General features: G+C 44.7%; 5 protein-coding genes and 1 long non-coding RNA gene across 7 annotated transcripts; 3 read left to right on the plus strand and 3 right to left on the minus strand.

Moving 5' to 3' along the window:
- The first annotated feature begins 121 nt into the window (after positions 1-121).
- On the plus strand, positions 122-569 carry LOC119769676. Its single transcript, XR_005278481.1, has 3 exons — positions 122-287; positions 348-417; positions 480-569. It is a non-coding gene; the product is annotated as an uncharacterized LOC119769676 (long non-coding RNA).
- Positions 570-812: 243 nt separating this feature from the next.
- LOC119768903 lies at positions 813-2,891 on the minus strand. Its single transcript, XM_038260688.1, has one exon. It carries the CDS (start codon positions 2,889-2,891, stop codon positions 813-815), a length of 2,079 nt encoding a protein of 692 aa, XP_038116616.1.
- A 3,511-nt stretch (positions 2,892-6,402) lies between these two features.
- LOC119769899 (polyadenylate-binding protein-like) lies at positions 6,403-7,970 on the plus strand. Its single transcript, XM_038263699.1, has 2 exons — positions 6,403-6,613; positions 6,749-7,970. Exons 1-2 carry the CDS (start codon positions 6,412-6,414, stop codon positions 7,945-7,947), a joined length of 1,401 nt encoding a protein of 466 aa, XP_038119627.1. The 5' UTR covers positions 6,403-6,411; the 3' UTR covers positions 7,948-7,970.
- Positions 7,971-10,559: 2,589 nt separating this feature from the next.
- LOC6039311 (polyadenylate-binding protein) lies at positions 10,560-12,191 on the minus strand. The gene is made up of 2 exons (XM_038263547.1): positions 11,945-12,191; positions 10,560-11,814 (listed from the first exon to the last, which is right to left on the minus strand). Exons 1-2 carry the CDS (start codon positions 12,144-12,146, stop codon positions 10,589-10,591), a joined length of 1,428 nt encoding a protein of 475 aa, XP_038119475.1. The 5' UTR covers positions 12,147-12,191; the 3' UTR covers positions 10,560-10,588.
- A 179-nt stretch (positions 12,192-12,370) lies between these two features.
- On the plus strand, positions 12,371-13,652 carry LOC119769909 (speckle-type POZ protein-like B). 2 transcript variants are annotated; one of them, XM_038263735.1, is made up of 2 exons: positions 12,371-12,487; positions 12,542-13,652. In XM_038263735.1, the coding sequence occupies exon 2, from the start codon at positions 12,552-12,554 to the stop codon at positions 13,572-13,574; it is 1,023 nt and encodes a 340-aa protein (XP_038119663.1). In that variant the 5' UTR covers positions 12,371-12,487; positions 12,542-12,551; the 3' UTR covers positions 13,575-13,652. The 2 variants fall into 2 exon arrangements, with proteins under 2 accessions (XP_038119663.1, XP_038119664.1); XM_038263736.1 differs by having other exon boundaries at positions 12,401-12,443; positions 12,518-13,652.
- Positions 13,653-18,033: 4,381 nt separating this feature from the next.
- LOC119768885 (TD and POZ domain-containing protein 2-like) lies at positions 18,034-19,322 on the minus strand. The gene is made up of 2 exons (XM_038260559.1): positions 19,171-19,322; positions 18,034-19,106 (listed from the first exon to the last, which is right to left on the minus strand). The coding sequence occupies exon 2, from the start codon at positions 18,278-18,280 to the stop codon at positions 18,074-18,076; it is 207 nt and encodes a 68-aa protein (XP_038116487.1). The 5' UTR covers positions 18,281-19,106; positions 19,171-19,322; the 3' UTR covers positions 18,034-18,073.
- Between the last annotated feature and the right edge of the window lie 46 nt (positions 19,323-19,368).

Genomic DNA, 19,368 nt, shown 5'->3' on the forward strand with positions numbered 1-19,368 from the left:
TGACGAAAGAATTTTTCAAAAAACTGCTCTGGGGCCCATTTTATTAAGCAAACAAACAATGATGTATACGCCAATTTTACTCATCATGATGTACACGCAAATTCCAGATAACACAGATCTGTGTAAAAAAATTACACAGATTGTAGAACATGTTCTAGCTGTCAAAACTGTGTAGTTTTATAACACAGATCTGTGTAAAAAGTTACACAGATTTCCGATCAGCTTTCCTTTCAAATCTGGGTAAAAAAGGAAAAGCTAAGATGGCGTCGCTCTTGCAGCAAACTTTTGTAAGTTTTTCCTCGTGATCAAAATATTGGAAAATTATTAAAATACTTCAATGATTTTAGACTTATCAACAAACTGATCATCATATGCACCGTAAACCCATGGGGAGCAGTGCTCGTATTTGAATTCAAGGTAATGTATCTCATAAATATTTGCTTGGTAATCCTAACCTAACTCAATTTGTTTTATTCAAGTTGTCTCACACACACTGAATTCCTCCGACGTGGTGCGTTTGCGGAACCTCGGAAGTCCAGAGCCCCGGAACTCGAGCCCGCGCTAACCATTTTCCCAATTCCGGTTCCGAGCGGAAAGTTCCATAGACAGCACTAGTAAACGGACACTGTTCGGATTTTGGTCGGAAACGGAATTAAACGCGTGGCGAACTCTAAACGTTGTTTTCCTTTATTCGTTATGGTGGCAAACTGACAATTTGTTGTGGTTGTTTTGCACGCTCAAGAGATTTTACTCAAATCTTACACGGTGGTGTGGTTCCACCCAAACATCCTCCCCACCTTGAGGCAGTAGCCTCAATTCGTTGACAGTGTTCCGGAACTTTGAGTTCCACCCTGAAGTTCGACGTTGACATTCAGCTGCACGAAGAGGGACGTTAGTTGAGTTTGCAGCATTGATTCTTCTTCGAGCTTGCCAGCCACGAGCCAGCCGAGCGACGACTTCTGTGCAACAGGCAAGCCATCCCCGTCTACGATCTGTCCAGCTTGAAGCATCGGCAAGAATAATTCGACACCAAGGATGACGTCCACTTGTCCTGCTTGGTTGAAACCGGGATCGGCCAGCGGAAGACCTTCTAGTAGTTTCGTCTGCTTGAAGTTAACGCTTCGGCACAGTGTGGGGGGTGCCAGCACTTCGAGCACGTGCGCTTGCGTCTTCAGAATTACATCGTTGTTGAAACGGGACGCGATCTCCAACTGCGTCGTTCCTCGCGTAGTTCCAGCTTGCGTTCCAGCCACTCCGGTGACCGGGAATCGAGTGTTGCTCCGGTTGATCCCGAGGCGCGCCAAACAGGCTTCGCTGATCATCGATGCACCGGAGCACGAGTCGATCATTGCTCTGGCCGTGTGGAATTTGCCATGCTTACCTCGAAGCTTGATGAGGGCAGTAGGAAGAATCGTGGTCTTGGCGGGTGGACCACCAGTGGCATCAGACTTCAAACTCGAATCCTCCGGTGGTTGAGTCTCCGTGACCGGTTGCTGGACCGGAATCGTCGACTGCCGTTGAATTTGAAGTGCTGCAGTAGCTACCGGGCTATCGTCGTGTTGACAGAGAAGTGTGTGATGACGCTGTCTGCATCCATCAATTTTGCAGAATTGCTTCGAGGAACATGATCTCACCGTGTGCGATGGCTTCAAGCAGTTTAAGCACAGTTTGGATTTCTGCACTAACTCCAGTCGGTCGGCAACGCTGATCGCCTTGAATTCGCAGCACTGGAAAAGATTGTGTGCTTTGTAACACTTGAGGCAGTGTTGTGGGGTCACAACGTAGCTCTGGATGGGTTTCTCTGCGGGCTTGAGAGGCTGCTTGCTCATCTTCTTCTTAGCTGCATCTCCATCTACGGTGCATTGCCGGGAGAATGACGAGCAGGTTTCGAGGGCATCGCATCTGTCTTCCAGGAACTTGACGAAGTCCGGGAACGTGGGGTTATCCATGTTGACAACCTTTTGCGCCCAGAGCGCTCGTGTCTCGTCGTCAATCTTCTCCAGAAGAAGCTGGATCAGCCAGGAGTCTCGTGTCTGGTACTGCTCGCCAAGGGTGTCGAGCTGTCGAATTACCTCGTCTGACGTAGTGACTAGCTTTTGAAGATCGGCGAAGTTTGCGTCTGACACGATTGGCTGGTCCAAGAACTCCTTAACCAGCGCAAACACGGTGTACTTCTTCTGGTCGTAACGTTTGAGGAGTTTTTCCCACGCCAACGGGTAGTTGGCGTCCGAGATGTCGAACGAACTTATGTGGGTGCTTGCATCGCCTTCGAGGAACGACTTCAGGTATTTCAGCTTCTGCGACGGCCGCAGCGTCTCTTTGCTGTGGATGGTGCTGACGTAGAGATCCTTGAAGGAACGCCAGGCTTTGCGGTCGCCACTGAACTTAGGAATCTCGATTGGAGGAAGCCGCACGTCAATGAAAGGGTCGGGTTGTGCAGGATAGGGTTGGCCTGCCGCTTGCTGGCTGCCCTGCTGAAGCTGGTTCAGTTGGGCTGCTTGAGCCGCTTGGTTCGATAGTAGCGCTCTTTGTGTTTGCAGTAGCGCCGCCAGAGCAGATTGGATGTTATTCGCCGGCTGAACGTCCGTGACATCGCTCGCAACGGATCCTTCATCCAGTTCGACGTAAATCGACTTCGCCTCGTAGTAGCGATCCTCGAACTCCTTCCGGTAGTCGAAGACCGAGATCAGTGATTGCAGGGTTGCCTTCGGGGTTGAGTCTTCAATCTCGTCCTGGACGTCGAAGAAGTTGTTACCCAGCTGCTGGAGCCGTTCCAGGCGCTCCCTGACCTCGCAAAGTGAGGGCTCCTGCGACTTGACGCGTTTCGCGGTTTCGAGCTCGCGCTTCACTTTTTCGAAAAGCACATTCCGTTTCGCGGTGACTGCTTCCATGTTGGGTCGGATCTGCTATCCGGTTGCTCGAAGGACCATAAATGTTCGGATTTTGGTCGGAAACGGAATTAAACGCGTGGCGAACTCTAAACGTTGTTTTCCTTTATTCGTTATGGTGGCAAACTGACAATTTGTTGTGGTTGTTTTGCACGCTCAAGAGATTTTACTCAAATCTTACACGGTGGTGTGGTTCCACCCAAACAGACACTGTCAGCTTTTCCGGGCCTGGGTAGTACGCTGAGTGGTCAAATATTTAGTTTATGTTGTCTTATGTATAAAACCCAAAACAAAGATTAATAAACGATATTATATTTTTTACTTGTATTGGCCTGAAAAATCGAAATTAGATTCTGATTTTTTTAATTTTTACCCGGATTCTGTGCAAAATTTTACCCAGAATCTGTGTAATATTTTACCCAGAATCTGTGTAAAATTTTACACAGATTTGACAGACAACGGTTGTACACAGTTCTGTGTACAAGGCTTTTACACAGATTCTGTGTATTCCAGGTTTTGAGCGATCTGTGTCAAATTTTACACAGATCTGTGTTATTTGGATTTTCGGTGTATGTATACAAAGAGAATTGATAGAAGTTAAATTAAATACTGTTTGAATGTTGATAAGGGGTTTTGGGACCAAATCAAGACTGGGCAATATTTTATTACATTATTTGGATTTAATTCTTAAGGGGACGTCCATTAGGCATCGTCCATAAAGTACGTCACGTTCTGAGGGAAGAGGGGGGTTTTGAGAAAGCGTGACGTTGCGTGTTAAAAGCATAGGGAAATCGTGACAAAGGGGGGTGGAGTAAATTTTGGCTGATTTTAATGTGACGTACTTAATGGATGACACCTTATCCACATCCACGTAGACACTTTTTTGAAAATTCTAGACCCACCCACCTCCCTTGCTGACAATTGTTCATGCAAAAATGTGTTTATGGAGCATAGACAATCGCTAAGGGAGCGTTCTTTTATTACGTTACGCAAAAAAAATCGGATTTTTAGACCCCCCCTCGTAACAAAATTTCCATACAAATTTAAAAAAAATGTATGGAGCGTAACACGGCCTCCGACCCCCCTCCCCCCAACTGCGTTACGTAATAAAAGAACGCTCCTAAAACCTCCCCTTAAAGTATCCACGTGGACAATGCATTACGGGATCCACTCAGCTATCAAAATAGCTGGCACAAAAAATAAAGCCAGCTTTGATCGCTTTGATCGAGCAATGTATACATACATCATTGGGCAGGAAAAATAGTGATTTTTTATTGCTATTTTTTCGGCCAAATGATGTTTGTGGTTTAAAATCGTAGAGAATAGGAAAAAACAAGAAATTTTGTAGGGGCCACATTTTTATTGTACTTTTTAACAGTTTCTACAGAGCAGACCTCAAATTAGTCATTTTGAATTGAAAAAATGAACAAAAACAGAAAATCGTGTCTACAGCAAAATCACCTCAATGGCGTATACATCATATCGCCGTAAAACGGCAGAGAAAGTGTTGCCGGTTTGAAAGTTTGAGATCAATTTGGAGGGAGCGACCGAAAAGTACGCCCAACAAGAAAGGACTGGTTAAGAATTTTTAAATAGAAAGTGTAAATTCTTAAATTCTTAAATTCTTAAATTTTTAAATTCTTAAATTCTTAAATTCTTAAATTCTTAAATTCTTAAATTCTTAAATTCTTAAATTCTTAAATTCTTAAATTCTTAAATTCTTAAATTCTTAAATTCTTAAATTCTTAAATTCTTAAATTCTTAAATTCTTAAATTCTTAAATTCTTAAATTCTTAAATTCTTAAATTCTTAAATTCTTAAATTCTTAAATTCTTAAATTCTTAAATTCTTAAATTCTTAAATTCTTAAATTCTTAAATTCTTAAATTCTTAAATTCTTAAATTCTTAAATTCTTAAATTCTTAAATTCTTAAATTTTAAATTCTTAAATTCTTAAATTCTTAAATTCTTAAATTCTTAAATTCTTAAATTCTTAAATTCTTAAATTCTTAAATTCTTAAATTCTTAAATTCTTAAATTCTTAAATTCTTAAATTCTTAAATTCTTAAATTCTTAAATTCTTAAATTCTTAAATTCTTAAATTCTTAAATTCTTAAATTCTTAAATTCTTAAATTCTTAAATTCTTAAATTCTTAAATTCTTAAATTCTTAAATTCTTAAATTCTTAAATTCCTAAATTCTTAAATTCTTAAACTCTTAAATTCTTAAATTCTTAAATTCTAACATTCTTAAATTCCGAGCTCAAATTCTTAAATTCAAGGATTCAAAAATTCTGAAATTAACTGAATCTGCAGCGAAAGCAAACCAGAAAGGGTAAAGGAAGCCCGAATTTAGTCACAACGTTCTAGCCGGATTTTACCAGCATTGTAGCAGAAAATTTAATGTTCCACCGTTCTAGCAGGATTCTGACAGAGACAGCTCTGCTAGAATATTTCGCGACTGGGAAGAACCCCAGTCAACTCGAACCATAAAAAATGCGGAAGAGATCCGAAAAGATCCGATCCGGAAGAAAGTTGGATTCACTCAAAGTCAGAAGTATCCCTCAAAAGGGTACTTTCAATCCTCAAAAAGGATACTTTCTATCCTTTTTTAAAGTTCACCCGGCGTCACCCTTTCAGAAGGGTATGTCAAATTTAGTACATTTTCGATACCCTTTTAAAGGGTGATGACGGGTGAACTTGAAAAAAGGATACATTTAACTTTGAGTGTTGACTTGACATTTTCTGAGGGTGCGGAAAATTTTGGTTGTGCTAAATATTTACTGCCTGCAAAATCCCAGTCAAATCAATCCGAATTCTAAAATGTAATCTAATTAGAATCGTATACAAATTCCGTTTCAAACGCAACAACCGGTTCCGGGTTCGAACCGGTTGTTGCGTTTGAAACGGAATTTGTATACGATTCTAATTAGATTCCGTTTCAGAATTCGTATTGATTCCCGGTCGGAAATGGCGGGCACAATTCTGGCGTTCGTCTGGGGGCTTGCGTCAGCCATCTGGCAGAATTTTCCCTAGATTTACCCCAGATTTCTGCCATGATTTCTGGCGAATATGACACAAACCGGTCGTGCACGGTTCAACCGATTGAACCGGTTGATTTTTGTGCTAGACAGCTGGCAGAACTGTCGCCCGATTTTCGCCAGATTCATCTGGCGTTACGCAAAACATGTGTGCCAAGTGTGTCTGAACCTCGGTCTGAACTGCACGACAAACGTCCGCCAGCGCCAGACACTCAAATTTACCAGATATAATCTGGTTTCCGAGTGGGTTTGACTGGGATGCTGTTAGAATATTCCGCTCTGCTAGAACGCCGCCACTGGGCTGCAAAAACTCTTTTTCACGTACTTTCGCTTTTTCGTGTAATGTTTCGATTTGTTTCATTTCCAAGTGTTCCGCTGCAAACTTTCATCATTTTTCAAACTGCTTTTCCGCTCTTTTTTGTCCAACTGCGCAAAAGATTTAAAACTTAGCAAAAGAACTCCGGAACCGCCGACCAGCAGCAGCATGAGTTCGTCGACCGGAAGTGGCCACCGCTCGAAGGAAGCGTCCCTGTACGTGGGAAACCTGCCACCGAACGTCACCGAGGCGAAGCTGCTGGAAAAGTTCTCCAAAGTTGGTTCGGTCTGCTCGATCCGGATCTGCCGGGACAAGGCCACCCGGCGGTTCCTCGGGTACGCGTACGTCAACTTCCGCCGGAAGGAGGATGGTAAGCTGTTTGAAGTTTTTGTTATTTGATTTGATGGAATTCCCAGTACGAAAAATGTCGGCAGGGGAAACTAAATCCGCTTCGATTTCAGTTGAACCGGTTCGGGCGAGTTTTAAATTTTCTGTTACTTTTCAGCTACGCGAGCCCTTGAAACCATGAACACCCAGCTGATCGGTTGTCGTCCGATGCGAGTTATGTGGCCCGAGCGAGTGGAGGCGCAGCCCACACCAAAGCCAAAGCAGGATAAGAAGAATTCGGCACCGGCTGGTGGCTCGCAGGACAATCCTGTCGGGATTTTCCTGTCTGGACTCAATCCGGAAATTCGCGACATGGATCTTCAAAGGATTTTTGCCTCATCGGGTGCCATCGTCGAGTGTGGCGTCGGTCTGGATGATGCGGGAAACTCCAAGGGCTTTGGGTATGTGCAGTTCGAGACCGAGGAAGCGGTTGAGAAGTGCTTGGAAAGGGTCAAGAGTTGGCTGGGTTCGGCGCTGACCGTGACCAAGCTGTACGCTAACGTCCACGTGTTCAACTTTGGCTACCGACTGAACTTTGGCAGCATGCGCGAAATGTTTGGGCAGTACGGAGCGATCAGCGTGTATCGAGTGGTTAAAAAGATCGGCAAATGCAATGGCTTTGGGTATGTTACATTTAAGAAGTTGAAATCAGCTGCCTACGCAGTTGCTGAACTGAACGGAAAGGACCTCGGGGAGGGTCTGAAACTGAAGGTCGAGTCTGCTCCCTGTCCGCCATCGGAACGCTTGCAGTCATTGAAGAAGGACGAAGGAGTCAATCTGTACGTCAAGATCATGGAAGCTGCTGTCACCGATGAACGATTGCAGGAACTTTTCTCTCCCTTTGGACCGATCATCTCCGTGAAGCTGTTGAAGGGACAATCCGCCGACGGGGAACGAGCAGGGTTCGTTCTTTTTGCTTCAAGCGAGGACGCAACCAGGGCAATCGAAGAGATGCACGGTAAAGTCGTCGGAACCGGACCTCTCGAGGTAAAGCCGGCTATCGTGAGGAAGTTAAAGTCAACTCCGGCGCCGAAAAGCCCCCAGAAGACTGTTGAATCTACTGGCGATCCGAAGCAGTCTGAAGAGAAGAATCGCGCCCTCTCCGACCGGCTGTACCTGGTGGTTCGGCAGCTTAACGCGTCGATGGCCGGTTCGATTACGGCCAAACTGCTGGAGATGGACGACTTGCCCCAGCTGATGACACAACCCGTCGCGCTCAAGGCCAAGGTGGACGAAACCGTTGTGGCGTTGCTGCTGAACCGCGAGCAGCACTTGGAGCAGATTGAAAGCGCGGCGGCAGGATCGGCCGCTGCCTAGCTATCTTGAAGACTTGATTGTTACTTGCGATTTGAATAATAAATGTTGTTGAATTAGTTTTTCTTTCGTTGCGGTCAATAAAGATATATTAAAAAAATTTAAATTGCAGGCCAAGTGCGAATGATGCTGATGATACCTCTTCAGTTGACGCTCAGGCGAGGAACATCCTGGAAGGAGCGTCACTGACTACGTCCGTAGTCCTGTTAGATCATACTTGATCAAGACAGTATAGCTCTGGTTCCTTGCAAGTGTCCTATTTTCTTACCTCCACGTTGGCTTGGTTTTCTTGATGACCTAGCTGGTGGCCTGTGGAAACGGATCGTAAACCTTTGACCACCGCGGGTCAAAGTCGAGACGGCTAAAAGAAAGGGGCGCGACAATGTGGGAAAGGGAAGTAATTTGTGATTGTAGACGGTATTGTTTTGATTCGCAGTATGTTGAGTCAACTGCTGTGGATGTACCTGAAACATCGCAAAACGGGGTTTCTCTTCTTTCCCTTTCATCTACCACCTATCTTCTGTTTATTTTGTTTCACTGATTTTCTAACGCGGCTTCTGTTTACTATCCTCCATTTGATTTCGATTTTACTCATTTGATTCTCTTATTTCTCAACGCTTTTTCACTCTATTTTACCAATTGATGCTGCTGTAACATACTTTCTGTTTTCCCTTAATTTGGAAGCGATTTCAATTTTGTTTATCATGTGCCTTTTCTTTATTTATCTATTTGAATAATTTTTCATCTGCCCTATATATTGCCCTAATACAATCTAAGTTTGTTTGTTACCTCTATTTATTAACTATTGTTAATTTCTTACTTCATACATACATATCTTTCTTTTACTATTGATTCTTCAAATAGTATATTTCTTTCACTGTCCATTGTTTTCAATCTTCACCCTTTTCTTTAAAAACAAGTGAGGTTTGAGCCCTTACTCAATTTTTGGAATGATCAAATAATTAACACAAATATTACTATTGTACTTTTGGTAAACTTTTATAACATGCTTAGGACCAAAAATTGTAACAAAACACCGCGACAAAAGAAATAGCAACATATAAACACGACTCAACACTAGGAAATACTTAAGGAGAAAACAATACACAGTAAAATGCCTACATCTCACCCTTGCTCTGAGTCAGTACGAGCAGCACGCTAGAACACGCTTTGAGTGTTCGTGCCAGGCATGCACACCTTCTTTTTCGGTTACGCATTTTAACTCGGCCGGGGGTGGTACATTAAGTAGGGTTTGATGTAAGTATAAGCACAGACAAACAGACATGAAAGTCGAGGTCACTAACTTGTCCCAAAAATGTAACGGTCATTTTTCAAAAATCATACAGCATGGTTTATGCTTTCCGGATTCACCGCCAGAGGCGCCTTTGTGCTCAGCGGCCAGCGCTTGTTTTTCAAATGACAGCTTTGAGCTATCTTTCTGTTTTGTTTTGGTTTGGCAGAAAACACGTGGAGCATTTTTTCGAAAATCTTCGGATCAAATTCGTTTTTCATGTGACCTCGCGTCGGATCGATGTTTTCTTCTGCTGAATTAACAGAACCGCGAGGTGATTACGCACGGCCGCTTTCAGAATCTATTGATTCGGTGGAATATGCTACGCTTGTGGCTATGAAGATGGTAGATCCTTGAATAACCGGTGCAAAAAGGGCAAGTTCCCTTCCCCCCCTCTCCTCCTCCAGCTACACAGCCTCGTTCTTCTTGGCGCGTTTGTTGTCACGTTAAAATTAACGTGGTGGAAGATTCCACGGTGCGTAGAGTGGCCAATGCCTTGTGCAGGCGCCCAACGGAATTTTTTAGCTGCTAGGTTAGCTAGGCCATCAAAAACAGACAACTGGGGTCTTCCATCACCAACCTACCCTGAGTCATCTTATTTTATCTAGGAACAGTAGACGGAAGAAACAAACTGACCCTGGAGCCACGATTCTCCATCGGGCGTCTGAATGGGTTAATTCCGTCGAAACGGAACGTCTATTTTCTTTCTTGTACCTTCTGACATCCTAGAACCGGCGGCAGCGCCGAGTGCTTTGCCCACTTGATTACATCCTGAGCACTGCGGTGAGGGAGGGTCGTCACCGCTGTTGTCTACACAATGGAGCATATTTCGTTGAGCAAAAGACCGCATCCCCAAAAGATGGAATCGCCAACATTGCAGCCGCCTTGAGCGATCGAGTAACGGCAGGAGGATATTCCGGCGAAATGATCACATTTTTTCTCTTAGCCGGCAACGGCTCATTTTCAATGTTTTGTTTTGGTTTGCCTTTTGGTGCAATTCTGCATAGGTTGACATACACACATACGCATGCCCTAATGTCATTCAGGAAGAGGAGATTCTAGGAATCGTAGATAGGTGTCGTTAGTGAGCAAGCAAAATTCAAATTCAAATTGGTCCCACTTTTTGAACAAAAATGTGTTCTAAGTTTCATGTCTGTTTGTCTGTGATGTAGGTGTAAGGGCAGTGCGTGTTCGTCGGGAACCAAGTGCATAAGATCGGTCAAGGCCCGTTCTTACACTGAAAATTGCGAATTGCGAATTAAAAAAATTTAAATCCTTTTTTCCATTTATCAATTAACTTCAGTTTTAACATTTATTATGCGAAGCTCTCCAAAACCGTGCCCTCCAAATCCGCTAGGCAGCGGCCGATCCTGCCTGTGCGCACTCGATCTGCCCCAGATGCTGCTCGCGATTCAGCAGCAGCACCACAACGGTTTCGTCCACCTTGGCCTTGAGCGCGACGGGTTGTGTCATCAGCTGGGGCAAGTCGTCCAGCTCCAGCAGTTTGGCCGTAATCGAACCGGCCATCGACGCGTTAAGCTGCCGAACCACCAGGTACAGCCGGTCGGTCAATGCGCGCCTCTCCTTTATTGACTGGGTTTGCGCTGGAACTTTGTCGGGAGTTGGCCTCTCCTTCTTCGAGCTACCTTTCGGCTTGGAAGGTTGAACGGCAGGCGGCTTCGCGTCCTTGACGAGAGCAAACGTAACCGAAAGTGGTCCATTGCCAACGACTTTGCCGTCCATCTCAGCGATGGCACGAGTTGCGTCTTCCTTCGAGACAAACCGGACGAAACCGGCTCGTTGACCTAGTCCGTTCACTCCCGCAAACACTTTCACGGAGATAAGAGGTCCAAATGGAGAGAAAAGATCTTGCAGGCGTTCACTGCTGACCGATGCTTCCATAATCTTGATGTACAGACAGACGCCTTGGTCGTGCTTTGGTGGGCCTTCACCGTCCGAAGAAGGACGCGGCACCGACTCCAACTTGAGCTTCAAGCCTTCACCGAGGTCCTTTCCGTTTAATTCACCAATCGCAAGCGCTGCTGACTTCAGTTTCTCAAATGTCACGTATCCAAATCCGCGGGGCTTCCCGTTATGTTTGACCACGCGGTAATCGATCATGGTTCCGTACGGTTCGAACAGTGCGCGGAAGCTCTCAAAATACAGCCGATATCCAAAATTGTACACATGAATGTTTGTGTACAGCTTGGTCACGGCCAGGGTTGAGCCCACAAGCATCCAGCCCTTGACCTTTTCCAGACAGTTCTCAACCGCTTCCTCGGTCTCGAACTGCACAAAGCCGAATCCCTTGGAGTTTCCAGAATCATCCAGACCAACGCCACACTCGACAATGTTCCCCGACGGGGAAAAAATCCTTTCAAGTTCCTTTTCGCGAATGGCTGCGTTGAGACCGGTTATGAAGATTCCAACCGGATTATCCACCGGTTTGTTCACATCTCTCTTATCCTTCCTTGGCTCCGCCGGCATTCCCGGTTGCGTTGCAGTGCGCTCGGCCCACGTCACACGCATTGGTCGTCCAAAAAACAAGCGATCTTTCGTGGTTTCGAGGGCACGCGCAGCTGAAAAGATAGATTTTTAAAACTTTGACATAATTTCGCCCGAACCGGTTCAACCAGATTCGAAACAGAGTTGTGCCCGCTCCCAACGATTTCCCATGCTGGGGCAGTAAACATTTTTTTTAAATCGTACCATCCTCCGCTCGCCGGAAGCTGACGTACGCGTACCCGAGGAACCGCCGGGTGACCCTGTCCCGGCAGATCCGAACCGAGCAGACGGCACCGACCGCGGAGAACTTTTCCAGCAGCTTCGCCTCGGTGACGTTCGGCGACAGGTTGGCCACGTGCAGCGACGTTTGGTTCGAGCGGTGGCCACTTCCGGCCGGCGAAATCATCCTGGAGGTGGAATTTCGATTCCGGTTCTTCTGCTAGTCTTAGAAGTTTGGGCGCCAAAAGTGTTTTGTTGATCTTTTTGTGAAACACTCTGAAATGGAACGAACGGAAACAGGGAACAGAAACTACTTTACACACTCTCGTTGAAATCGACCCAATTTTAGGTCGAAATTTAAAACTTTGTTGTGTTTTTGGTTGACGTGTTAAAGTTTTGGCGCGCATTCTCAGCTGATGTGTCAAACAAAACAAACTGATCGTCGTTGGAGGCTGGAGGGTTGAATCCGGAACGGAATTTCACGGTATTTTTGACCATACGATTCGCACAGAAAGAGCTCAAGCTGCTGTAAGTGCCTACTAGGTATTTGCTGTAAAGAAATTTCGACGGCCATATTTTCAGATCTCGCACCATGTCCGGCAAGGTCCACACGGAAAAGATGATCACTTCCGTCAGGTCAAATCGGTACGAGTTCACGTGGGTCCTGAATGATTTCAACGCCTGGTGGGCAAAAGCCTCAGGAGAAAAAAAGTCATCGTTCAAATTTCCTTCCAACGTGGACAAAAAAGTAGTGCAATGGTGCATATTATTTTATCCTAAGCAAAGTGAAACCCACTCCGGATTGTACCTTCAAGCGGCGAATGAAACAGGCAATCTCGAGGTCGAATTCGAGCTTGCGATGGAGGACTCCAAAAGAAATACGATCCATAAATTAGTGGCGAAGGTACAAAAATGGAAAGCTGGATGGGGTTGGGATGAATTCATTAGCAATGATAAATTACTGGAAGCCATACACCAAGATGATCAGCTTTATATAGTGTGTAAAATGACCACGTATGAAGGAATCATTAACGAATCGCTTCGTGAGAACCTACCAGAACCTGTGCCGGGTAGCCTGTCCAAAGATATGGACACTCTTGTCGACGGCACGAAGTATGGCGATGTAAAGATTCTGATCGACGGACAGCGTTTCTTGGCGTACAAAGGAATCCTCTCAGCCAGGAGTGCCGTGTTTGCGGCCATGTTCGAGCATCCGATGCAGGAAAGTACGGAGAACTGCATCGCCATCAGCGACGTCGAACCGGGAGTCTTCAAGGAACTGCTGCGGTACATCTACACTGACCAGTTGACCTGCTTGGAAACGATGGCGCAGAAGCTGTACCAAGCGGCCGATAAGTACGACATCCAGACGTTGAAGAGTCTTTGCCGGTGCCACATCGTCAAGAAAATGAGCTCGGAAACGGCCGCGGACACTTTGGTGCTAGCGGACATGCACGGTGACAAAGAGATGAAGAGTCACGCGCTACGGTTCCTTGGTGGAAGCGAGGCGGGCAGGGTTACTAAATCCGCCGGCTGGAAGAGAATGGTCCGGACTCATCCGGATCTCGTTGATGAGGCGTTCGATGCACTGACGGCTCGGAAGACCGTTGGCTAAAAGCAGCTGTTACGATAGTATTTTTCTGAGATATGTCCAAAAACCGTTTAAAGTGAAATACATTGTTTGATTCAACCACGTTCTTCAGACCATATTCATTTTGAACCCTGGGCGTACAAGACTTTAAGTTCAACGCGAGGTCCCAAATGGTTTGCCGTTAAAGGTCGTCCGTAAAACCGCCCGTCTCCAGACTAGCGATCATGTATTCATAAAATAAATACCCGTAGAGTTATCTACGCGCGCATGTATTGCGTGTACGTCAGCCCGGGAGCATGTTGACAGCTCCCATACAAACTGAGCGTACCTCTTTTTGTGGGCCCAGTGGGCCTAAGATGGCGGCCTTTGATATCATCTAGCCAAACATTTGAAAATGGCGAATAGTTTAAATTAATATAGTTTTTGCCTACTTTCGGTTTAAAACGACAAAATAAGCATTCTGGAATCATTTTCTTGAAAAACTTGTTTAAGGATACGCCACGTTAAAATATCAGTCTCGAACAGTTGGAGGGAGCGTGTCGCGGAAGCCGTCACGGAAAAAAAGTTTCCCATGCAAATTTTGAGTTGCGTTTTTAATGGGCGGACTCCGACGAGGTCCACATGCCATCTGTCGGTGGATACGCGCAATTCACGAAAACTGTCATGTTAGGGGACGGCTGGTGTACGTACACAAAAAAAAGTTAGGTTAAATTTTGTACCAGCCAGCAAAACAAATGGTGTGCTAGTGTGTGTGTGATCGGGCTTAGATAACTCTATAGTGTGATAATTATAATAGAGTTATTTACGTGCGCATGTATTGCGTGTACGTACACGAAAAAAAGTGAGGTTAAATTTTGTCCGGCCAGCAAAATCAAATGGTGCGCTAGTGTGTGTACGCGAAACGTCATAAAGCTCTATAGAGTTATCTACGTGCGCATGTATTGCGTGTTTGTACACGAAGGGTTTTGAGGTTAAAATTTGTACCCGCCAGCAAAAACAAATGGTAAGCTAATGTGCGTGAGATCGGGCTTAGATAGCTCTATAGAATTATCTAAGGCCGATCTCACGCACACTAGCACACCATTTGTTTTGCTGGCTGGTACAAAATTTAACCTCAATCTTTTTCGTGCACGTACACGCAATACATGCGCACGTAGATAACTCTATAGAGCTTTATGACGTTTCGCGTACACACACTAGCGCACCATTTGATTTTGCTGGCCGGACAAAATTTAACCTCACTTTTTTTCGGCGTGCTAGTGGCGTGCTAGTGGCGTGCTAGTGTGCGTGAGATCGGGCTTAGATAACTCTATCGAGAAATTAAAAGTGAGAGTGGGTGCGTGCAACATGGAGTTAAACTCTTTGAAAAGCCTTGGTAAGCTTCACAGCAACTGCACAGAAAGTTTGACTCCATGTTGCGATTTGACAGCTCGATTACCTGTTCTCAACCCTTTTAAAATGCGTAGTTTTGCCTTTCCGTGTAATGTTGATAAAACATTATGTTTCATTTCAAAGTGTTCCCTTGAACTTGCCCAACACATATAGAGCTTAGAGTTATCTAAGTGCGCATGTATTGCGTGTACGTACACGAAAAGGATTGAGGTTAAATTTTGTACCGGCCAGCAAAACAAATGGTGTCCTAGTGTGCGTGAGATCGGCCTTAGATAACTCTATGACGTTTCGCGTACGCACACTAGCACCCCATTTGTTTTGCTGGCGGGTTCAAAATTTAACCTCAATCTTTTTCGTGTACGTACACGCAATACATGCGCACGTAGATAACTCTATACATACGCACGTAGAATGCTCTATTGACGTAGACTACGTCTTACTCGAAGGTACTGGCACAGACAAACAGACGGGACACTCGAGTGCCGGACCATCGTCCTTCAAAAACGGCTATTTCAAATGCAATTTTGTTTCGGCATCCACTCACCCGGCGCTGATGGCGCTGCTGTCGTGACAGCTCACCCGTCTTTTCTCAGTGTGTGTGATGCGTGTTTTTGTTTTTATGTTGAGCGTGAGCACGTGCGAGGCAGCAAATGAGAACACAAAAAAATATGGAATTCAGGAAATCTAACGGTGAATCACAATTCAAGATTTGCAGGAAAAGGTTGGGGCAGCCTTGGCCATAGCCCCTTGCCCCAATATTAACCCGGTAAGCCTGTTCAACTGCCTGCCGATGTCGAGGCTGCTGCTGAGGCGCCCGCTACTGCGGAGGAGTCATCTCATTCGGAGCAACCTGCTTATCCTTCGTGGACTGCTGCTCAGATTGCTGCTGCTGGTCGTCCTTTTGGCCTTTGTGCGATATTGCGCCACTCAATCTTTTTTCCACAGTTCAGTTTCTGTGGTTCTGTTTCGATATAAATTTAACGGCAGCATTTTTTGGAACCTTTGCCTTGCTTTTGTTGTTTGGCGCCGTGGACACGTTCCCCGCGGATGTTTCCAAACCTGGGGGAGGAGGAATCTTCGACAGAACTTGGAAGCAACGGGGAGGACCAGTGGTTTGATCTCTATCGTTGCGGTTGTAGTGCGTCGTTGCTGGTGCTGCCGCATGATTTGGCTCATGAGGTTCTGCCATTGGAAACGGAACTGATTCCCCGTCATCTTCGACGTTGATTTTTATTTTTTGCATTGGGTACTGACGATCAGCATCAACAAAATTATGTCGGTCAGCTGTTGATGTTTACAATCGTTAAGGCTTGATTGTCTCACGCATACACTGACATGACACATGACATTAATGGGTTTGTATTGGTATGTTTGGTATGATTTTCAAAAAATATTTGTATGGAGAGTCACGTCTGTTTGTCTGTGGTACTGGGCTGGGATGGGATAAACAAAGAGAAAAAAAACTATTGTCAAACTAAACCACTTTCAACATGGCCGCTTCTGTCAACCTAAACCAGTCCTTTCTTATGAGGAGAAAATGAGAAGTATTGTAATTTGAGTTGAAAAAAAAATAAAACAATTTTAAATCAATTCCACAAATAATTGTAAATTGCATTAACAGATTGATTAAAATATGTTCAATTCAAAGGCATTTATTTCTATCGTACACCAAATGTCGACTTATAAACATTTTCATTTTAAAAAACAATACATTTCATGAACTGACGATTCTTTTGCCCATTAAAAACTATTGTTATTTTTTTTTTTGCGCAATATTGAACAATATTAAACCTGTGCGTCCCGTGAAATCAAAATGAAGAAACAACTTCGTAAAACTGGATTTAAAAAGATTTATTAAGTTTCTGTGCATAACGGGACAACGACAGGAGCAGATTTATAGATAAGAAAAAAACTTCCCCTCCCATTTAATGACTTGCAGGCTTTTAAGATTTTTTTTTCTAATCGAATCGACACGATTTACCTATGTTCCATTCGGTTCGAAAATTATTCAGCAATTTGCTATCAAATTTACATTGTTGGCAAAATAGTTTTACTATTGAAACAATTCAATGTTTTAAAATGTTTTCAAAATGCAGAAATTTTGCAAGCAAAATGAGCCAAGCCGTGGTTGTCAAACAAGCAGGAAGGGGGTGAGGACCACTAGCGTGCCCAGGTCCTCAAGGAAGGTGGGGCAAAAATATTAGAGTTTTGAAAATTTCGTCGTTTATGGACACCCCCTGCCCAATTTTAGAACAAATTTCCGAGGATGGTGGGGCAACTGCCCCATGTTGCCCCACCCTGGGCACGCTAGTGGTGAGGACTCCAAACTTTTCGGAGCTGCCCTCACTCCCCGTCTCTCATCCCACCCGGGATGAATCGGTGAAATGCCTTTCAGAAACAAATGTTGGTCTTCGGGGGTGACGGATTGCACAGCTTTCTGAGGCTGCTCTCGCCCCCAACCCCTCTCCTTCCCCCTCATTTTGCTACCAAACATTCATTCGGTTCGCGTTTTCGTTCTTCTCTTTCCTTCCTCCATTCTATGTTCTTGTCTGAATAAGGCTTTCTATATTCAAAGATTTACCAACCCATTCAAAGTATGATTACATAGAGTTATCTAAGCCCGATCTCAAGCACACTAGCACGCCATTTGTTTTGCTGGAGGGTACAAAATTTAACCTCAATCCTTTTCGTGTACGTGCACGCAATACATGCGCACGTACTCTATGGCAGCTGCGGTTTTGTTCGCATTAGATTTGCCATCTCTTTCTAGTAAAAGTCAACTGAATCGGAATTCAATTCGAATCGTATACTGGCCTAAGAGTGTGTAAGCTCTGTCTTGTTGGAGGGTCCATCTCCCACTCACGATCTTATTCCGTTAATGTATTACTTTTAACTTTGAGTGTAGTTTTACATCTTTTCGGAAATGGCAAAAATTAATGCAAATTTGGAAAATGGTTTTGGGCAAGTTTTCAAGGGAACACAAGGAAATGAAACAAGTTTTATCAACATTGCACGGAAAAATCTACGTATTTAATAAGGTAGTCTGAAGAACGTGGTTGAATCAAACAATGTATTTCACTTTAAACGGTTTTAGGACATATTTCAGAAAAATACTATCGTAACAGCTGCTTTTAGCCAACGGTCTTCCGAGCCGTCAGTGCTTCAATTGTCTCATCCACGAGGTAGGGATGAGTACGGAACATTTTCTTCCAGCCGGCGGATTTGGTTACCTTGGCCGCCTCGCTGCCGCTGAGGAACCCGAGCGCGTGGCTCTTCATCTCTTTGTCAGCGTGCATGTCCGCTAGCACCAAAGTGTCCGCGGCCGTTTCCGAGCTCATCTTCTTGAGGATGTGGCACCGGCAAAGACTCTTCAACGTCTGGATGTCGTACTTATCGGCCGCTTGGTACAGCTACTGCGCCATCGTTTCCAAGCAGGTCAACTGGTCCGTGTAGATGTACCGCAGCAGTTCCTTGAAGACTCCCGGTTCGACGTCGCTGATGGTGATGCAGTTCTCGGTGTTTTCTTCCATAGGATGGTTAAACATGGCCGCAAACACGGCACTCCTGGCTGAGAGGATTCCTTTGTACGCCAAGAAACGCTGCCCGTCGATCAGAATCTTTACATCGCCGAACTTTGTGCCTTCAACAAGAGTGTCCATATCTTTGGACATGCTGCTTGGCATAGGTTCTGGTAGGTTCTCATGAAGCGATTCGTTAATGATTCCTTCATACTTTGTCATTTTACAAACAATACGTAGTTGATCTCCCGGTTTCACAGCTTCAAGCAACTCTTTGTTGCCAATGAATTTATTCCAACCCCATCCCTTAGTCAACTGACGTGCTTTCGACTCTGATTCCTTACAGATAGTATTTCCTTTGGAGTCTTCCATCGCAAGCTCATATTCGACCTTGAGATTGCCTATTTCATTCGCCGCCTGAAGGAACAATCCGGAATGGGTTTCACTTTGCTTAGGATAAAATATTATGCACCATTGCACTACTTTTTCGTCCACGTCGGATGGAAATTTGAATGATTTTTGTATTCCAGAGACGTTTGCCCACCAGGCGCTGAAATCATTCAGGACCCACGTGATCTCGTACTTGTTTGATTTAACTGAAGTGACAAATTTTTCCTTGTGAACCTCGACGGACATGGTGAGTGGTCTGAAATTGATTGCATATTAATTAACTTAGGTTTAAATAACCACACCAATTATTTTCCACTTACAAAACCTTGACTTTTCTGCTCAAAAAAGAAACGTCGAAAGAATCCACACCGGATTCCGGTCGGTTAGCGCGAGTTGCAGCTAAAAAAGAAACACACGAGGACTCTGACAAAAACAACGCACCAAATTTCGCGCCAAAAATTTGCATCAAAAGAAACAGAGAAAACACCGCGCAAGAGCTGTCAGTTGAAGTCTTCCCA

The sequence above is a fragment of the Culex quinquefasciatus genome, chromosome 3 (genome assembly GCF_015732765.1).
Source record: "Culex quinquefasciatus strain JHB chromosome 3, VPISU_Cqui_1.0_pri_paternal, whole genome shotgun sequence".
Taxonomy (NCBI): domain Eukaryota; kingdom Metazoa; phylum Arthropoda; class Insecta; order Diptera; family Culicidae; genus Culex; species Culex quinquefasciatus.

Coding starts and splice junctions, on each gene's coding strand:
- LOC6039311 (XM_038263547.1), bottom strand. CDS start 12,146: ATGATTTCGCCGGCCGGAAGTGGCCACCGCTCGAACCAAACGTCGCTG. Junction 11,815..11,944: donor CTTCCGGCGAGCGGAGGATG/GTACGATTTAAA, acceptor CTATCTTTTCAG/CTGCGCGTGCCCTCGAAACC.
- LOC119769899 (XM_038263699.1), top strand. CDS start 6,412: ATGAGTTCGTCGACCGGAAGTGGCCACCGCTCGAAGGAAGCGTCCCTG. Junction 6,614..6,748: donor CTTCCGCCGGAAGGAGGATG/GTAAGCTGTTTG, acceptor GTTACTTTTCAG/CTACGCGAGCCCTTGAAACC.
- LOC119768903 (XM_038260688.1), bottom strand. CDS start 2,891: ATGGAAGCAGTCACCGCGAAACGGAATGTGCTTTTCGAAAAAGTGAAG.
- LOC119768885 (XM_038260559.1), bottom strand. CDS start 18,280: ATGAGCTCGGAAACGGCCGCGGACACTTTGGTGCTAGCGGACATGCAC.
- LOC119769909 (XM_038263735.1), top strand. CDS start 12,552: ATGTCCGGCAAGGTCCACACGGAAAAGATGATCACTTCCGTCAGGTCA.